Source organism: Petromyzon marinus, chromosome 83 (genome assembly GCF_048934315.1).
Source record: "Petromyzon marinus isolate PM22_M1 ecotype Great Lakes invasive population chromosome 83, UKy_Petmar_22M1.pri1.0, whole genome shotgun sequence".
Classification (NCBI taxonomy): domain Eukaryota; kingdom Metazoa; phylum Chordata; class Hyperoartia; order Petromyzontiformes; family Petromyzontidae; genus Petromyzon; species Petromyzon marinus.
The window spans coordinates 2,648,301-2,653,745 of NC_133748.1; the positions used below are offsets into that span (position 1 = coordinate 2,648,301).

General features: G+C 54.4%; 1 protein-coding gene across 1 annotated transcript; it reads right to left on the minus strand.

The window, feature by feature from the left end:
• Nucleotides 1–1,550: 1,550 nt before the first annotated feature.
• On the minus strand, nucleotides 1,551–4,203 carry LOC142907840 (uncharacterized). The gene is made up of 2 exons (XM_076057669.1): nucleotides 3,285–4,203; nucleotides 1,551–1,727 (listed from the first exon to the last, which is right to left on the minus strand). The coding sequence occupies exons 1-2, from the start codon at nucleotides 4,186–4,188 to the stop codon at nucleotides 1,582–1,584; spliced, it is 1,050 nt and encodes a 349-aa protein (XP_075913784.1). The 5' UTR covers nucleotides 4,189–4,203; the 3' UTR covers nucleotides 1,551–1,581.
• Nucleotides 4,204–5,445: the final 1,242 nt, after the last annotated feature.

Genomic DNA, 5,445 nt, shown 5'->3' on the forward strand with positions numbered 1-5,445 from the left:
GTGTGAGTGAGTGACTGAGTGAGTGAGTGACTGTGTGAGTGTGTGAGTGACTGTGTGAGTGAGTGACTGTGTGAGTGACTGAGTGACTGAGTGAGTGAGTGAGTGACTGTGTGAGTGAGTGACTGTGTGAGTGTGTGAGTGACTGTGTGAGTGAGTGAGTGAGTGACTGAGTGAGTGACTGTGTGAGTGACTGTGTGAGTGACTGTGTGAGTGACTGAGTGAGTACTAGTGAGTACTATCTACCTGTCACAGTGTGTGCTGCTGCTACGTGAGCTGCTGGCCCCCGACTCGCGCTGTGCATCGAGAAGAATTCGCTCCATCTCGCCGTGGAAGGCGCTGAGTGACTGAGTGACTGTGTGAGTGAGTGACTGAGTGAGTGAGTGACTGTGTGAGTGTGTGAGTGACTGTGTGAGTGAGTGACTGTGTGAGTGACTGAGTGACTGAGTGAGTGAGTGAGTGACTGTGTGAGTGAGTGACTGTGTGAGTGTGTGAGTGACTGTGTGAGTGAGTGAGTGAGTGACTGAGTGAGTGACTGTGTGAGTGACTGTGTGAGTGACTGTGTGAGTGACTGAGTGAGTACTAGTGAGTACTATCTACCTGTCACAGTGTGTGCTGCTGCTACGTGAGCTGCTGGCCCCCGACTCGCGCTGTGCATCGAGAAGAATTCGCTCCATCTCGCCGTGGAAGGCGCTGAGTGACTGAGTGACTGTGTGAGTGAGTGACTGAGTGAGTGAGTGACTGTGTGAGTGTGTGAGTGACTGTGTGAGTGAGTGACTGTGTGAGTGACTGAGTGACTGAGTGAGTGAGTGAGTGACTGTGTGAGTGAGTGACTGTGTGAGTGTGTGAGTGACTGTGTGAGTGAGTGACTGAGTGAGTGACTGAGTGACTGTGTGAGTGGTTGTTATCTACCTGTCACAGTGTGTGCTGCTGCTACGTGAGCTGCTGGCCCCCGACTCGCGCTGTGCATCGAGAAGAATTCGCTCCATCTCGCCGTGGAAGGCGCTGAGTGAGTGAGTGACTGTGTGAGTGAGTGACTGTGTGAGTGAGTGACTGTGTGAGTGAGTGACTGTGTGAGTGAGTGAGTGACTGTGTGAGTGAGTGACTGTGTGAGTGAGTGAGTGACTGTGTGAGTGAGTGACTGAGTGACTGTGTGACTGAGTGAGTACTACTACTGAGTACTAGTGAGTACTAGTGAGTACTACTAGTGAGTACTAGTGAGTACTAGTACCTGTCACAGTGTGTGCTGCTGCTACGTGAGCTGCTGGCCCCCGACTCGCGCTGTGCATCGAGAAGAATTCGCTCCATCTCGCCGTGGAAGGCGCTGAGTGACTGAGTGACTGTGTGAGTGACTGTGTGAGTGAGTGACTGACTGAGTGAGTGACTGAGTGAGTGACTGAGTGACTGTGTGAGTGACTGAGTGACTGTGTGAGTGACTGTGTGAGTGAGTGACTGAGTGAGTGAGTGACTGTGTGAGTGAGTGACTGTGTGAGTGAGTGACTGAGTGACTGTGTGACTGAGTGAGTACTAGTGAGTACTAGTGAGTACTAGTAGTGAGTACTAGTGAGTACTAGTGAGTACTATCTACCTGTCACAGTGTGTGCTGCTGCTACGTGAGCTGCTGGCCCCCGACTCGCGCTGTGCATCGAGAAGAATTCGCTCCATCTCGCCGTGGAAGGCGCTCGCAGGAGCGGAGCTGCAGGTAGCTGCCTGCAGCTCCACCCACGAGCCTGACACGAGCAGCATCATCAGTATCATCATCAGCAGCATCATCATCATCAGCAGCATCATCATCAGCAGCATCATCATCATCATCAGCATCATCAGCGGCAGCAGCATCATCATCAGCAGCATCATCATCAGCAGCATCATCAGCAGCAGCATCATCAGCTGCATCATCATCATCATCAGCAGCAGCATCATCATCATCATCAGCAGCAGCATCATCATCATCAGCAGCAGCATCATCAGCAGCATCATCATCATCATCAGCAGCTGCATCATCATCAGCTGCATCATCATCAGCATCATCAGCAGCATTCAGCATCATCATCATCATTAGCTGCATCATCATCATCAGCTGCATCATCATCATCCTCAGCTGCATCATCATCAGCAGAAGCATCAGCATCATCATCAGAGCATCATCATCAGCTGCAGCATTAGCTGCAGCATCATCAGCATCATCATCAGCAGCATCATCAGCAGCAGCAGCTACATCAGCAGCTGCATCATCATCAGCAGCATTCAGCATCATCGGCATCATCACCATCATCAGCAGCAGCATCATCATCAGCATTCAGCATCATCATCATCACCAGCTGCATCATCATCATCATCTGCATCATCATGATCATCATCATCATCAGCAGCATCATCAGCAGCATCATCAGCATCATCATCATCATCAGCAGAGCATCATCATCATCAGCTGCATCATCAGCAACTGCATCATCATCAGCTGCATCATCAGCAACAGCATCATCAGCAGAGCATCATCATCAGCTGCATCATCAGCAGCATCATCAGCAGCATCGTCAGCATCATCAGCAGTAGTAGCAGCAAACAACCAATCACTCACCCACTCACTCACTCACCCACTCACTCACTCACCCACTCACTCACTCACCCACTCACTCACTCACTCGCTCACCCACTCACCCACTCACCCACTCACTCACTCACTCACCCACTCACCCGCTCACCCACTCACTCACCCACTCACCCACCCACGCACTCACCCACTCACCCACTCACTCACTCACTCGCTCACTCGCCCACTCACTCACTCGCTCACCCACCCACTCACTCACCCGCTCACTCACTCACTCGCTCACCCACCCACTCGCTCACCCACTCACCCACCCACCCACTCACTCACCCACCCACTCACCCACCCACCCACCCACTCACCCACCCACCCACTCACTCACCCACCCACTCAACCACTCACCCACCCACTCACCCACTCACTCACTCACCCACTCACTCACCCACCCACTCACCCACCCATTCACCCACCCACCCACTCACCCACTCACTCACCCACTCACTCACCCACCCACTCTCACACTCACCCACCCACTCGCTCACCCACTCACCCACCCACCCACTCACCCACCCACCCACTCACCCACCCACTCACTCACCCACCCACTCAACCACTCACCCACCCACTCACCCACCCACCCACTCAGCCACTCACTCACCCACTCACCCACCCACTCACCCACTAACTCACTCATCCACTCACACTAACTCACTCATCCACCCACTCTCACACTCACTAAGCACGCCATGAGTGTCTGTGTAGATGGTGGTGATGATGGTGGTGGTGGTGATGATGGTGGTGGTGGTGATGGTGGTGGTGATGGTGGTGATGGTGGTGGTGATGGTGGTGATGATGGTGGTGGTGATGATGGTGGTGGTGATGATGGTGGTGATGATGGTGGTGAGGATGGTGACGATGGTGTTGATGATAGTGGTGATGATGGTGGTGATGGTGATGGTGTTGATGATGATGTTGTTGATGATGATGGTGTTGATGATGATGGTGTTGATGATGATGGTGACGATGTTGTTGATGATGATGGTGAGGATGATGACGATGGTGTTGATGATGATGAGGATGGTGTTGATGATGGTGATGGTGGTGACGATGTTGTTGATGATGATGGTGTTGATGATGATGATGGTGTTGATGATGATGGTGTTGATGATGATGATGACGGTGGTGTTGATGTTGATGGTGTTGATGATGATGGTGACGATGTTGTTGATGATGATGATGGTGTTGATGATGTTGTTGATGATGATGATGTTGATGGTGACGATGGTGTTGATGATGACGATGATGTTGACGATGGTGTTGATGATGATGGTGTTGATGATGACGATGATGTTGACGATGGTGTTGATGATGATGACGATGGTGTTGATGATGTTGACGATGGTGTTGATGATGATGTTGATGACGATGTTGTTGATGATGATGATGTTGTTGATGATGATGATGTTGATGATGACGATGGTGTTGATGATGGTGTTGATGGTGATGGTGGTGTTGATGATGACGATGGTGGTGGTGTTGATGATGACGCTATAAATAGCTGGGTACACGACCTTTCTACTGTCTCCCCCCCCCCGTCTCTCCCCGTGTCTCTCCTCATGTCTCCCCGTGTCTCTCCCCATGTCTCCCCGTGTCTCTCCCCATGTCTCCCCGTGTCTCTCCCCATGTCTCTCCCCGTGTCTCTGTCTCCCCGTGTCTCTCCCCATGTCTCCCCGTGTCTCCCCGTGTCTCTGTCTCCCCGTGTCTCTCCCCATGTCTCCCCGTGTCTCCCCGTGTCTCTGTCTCCCCGTGTCTCTCCCCATGTCTCCCCGTGTCTCTCCCCATGTCTCCCCGTGTCTCTCCCCATGTCTCCCCGTGTCTCTGTCTCCCCGTGTCTCTCCCCATGTCTCCCCGTGTCTCTCCCCATGTCTCCCCGTGTCTCTCCCCATGTCTCCCCGTGTCTCTGTCTCCCCGTGTCTCTCCCCATGTCTCCCCGTGTCTCTCCCCATGTCTCCCCGTGTCTCTCCCCATGTCTCCCCGTGTCTCTGTCTCCCCGTGTCTCTCCCCATGTCTCCCCGTGTCTCTCCCCATGTCTCCCCGTGTCTCTCCCCATGTCTCCCCGTGTCTCTCCCCATGTCTCCCCGTGTCTCTCCCCATGTCTCCCCGTGTCTCTCCCCATGTCTCCCCGTGTCTCTCCCCATGTCTCCCCGTGTCTCTCCCCGTGTCTCTGTCTCCCCATGTCTCCCCGTGTCTCTCCCCGTGTCTCTCCCCATGTCTCCCCGTGTCTCTCCCCATGTCTCCCCGTGTCTCCCCATGTCTCCCCGTGTCTCTCCCCGTGTCTCTGTCTCCCCATGTCTCCCCGTGTCTCCCCGTGTCTCTGTCTCCCCGTGTCTCTCCCCATGTCTCCCCATGTCTCCCCGTGTCTCTCCCCATGTCTCCCCGTGTCTCTCCCCATGTCTCCCCGTGTCTCTCCCCATGTCTCCCCGTGTCTCTGTCTCCCCGTGTCTCTCCCCATGTCTCCCCGTGTCTCTCCCCATGTCTCCCCGTGTCTCTCCCCATGTCTCCCCGTGTCTCTGTCTCCCCGTGTCTCTCCCCATGTCTCCCCGTGTCTCTCCCCATGTCTCCCCGTGTCTCTGTCTCCCCGTGTCTCTCCCCATGTCTCCCCGTGTCTCTCCCCATGTCTCCCCGTGTCTCTCCCCATGTCTCCCCGTGTCTCTGTCTCCCCGTGTCTCTCCCCATGTCTCCCCGTGTCTCTCCCCATGTCTCCCCGTGTCTCTGTCTCCCCGTGTCTCTCCCCATGTCTCCCCGTGTCTCTCCCCATGTCTCCCCGTGTCTCTCCCCATGTCTCCCCGTGTCTCTGTCTCCCCGTGTCTCTCCCCATGTCTCCCCGTGTCTCTCCC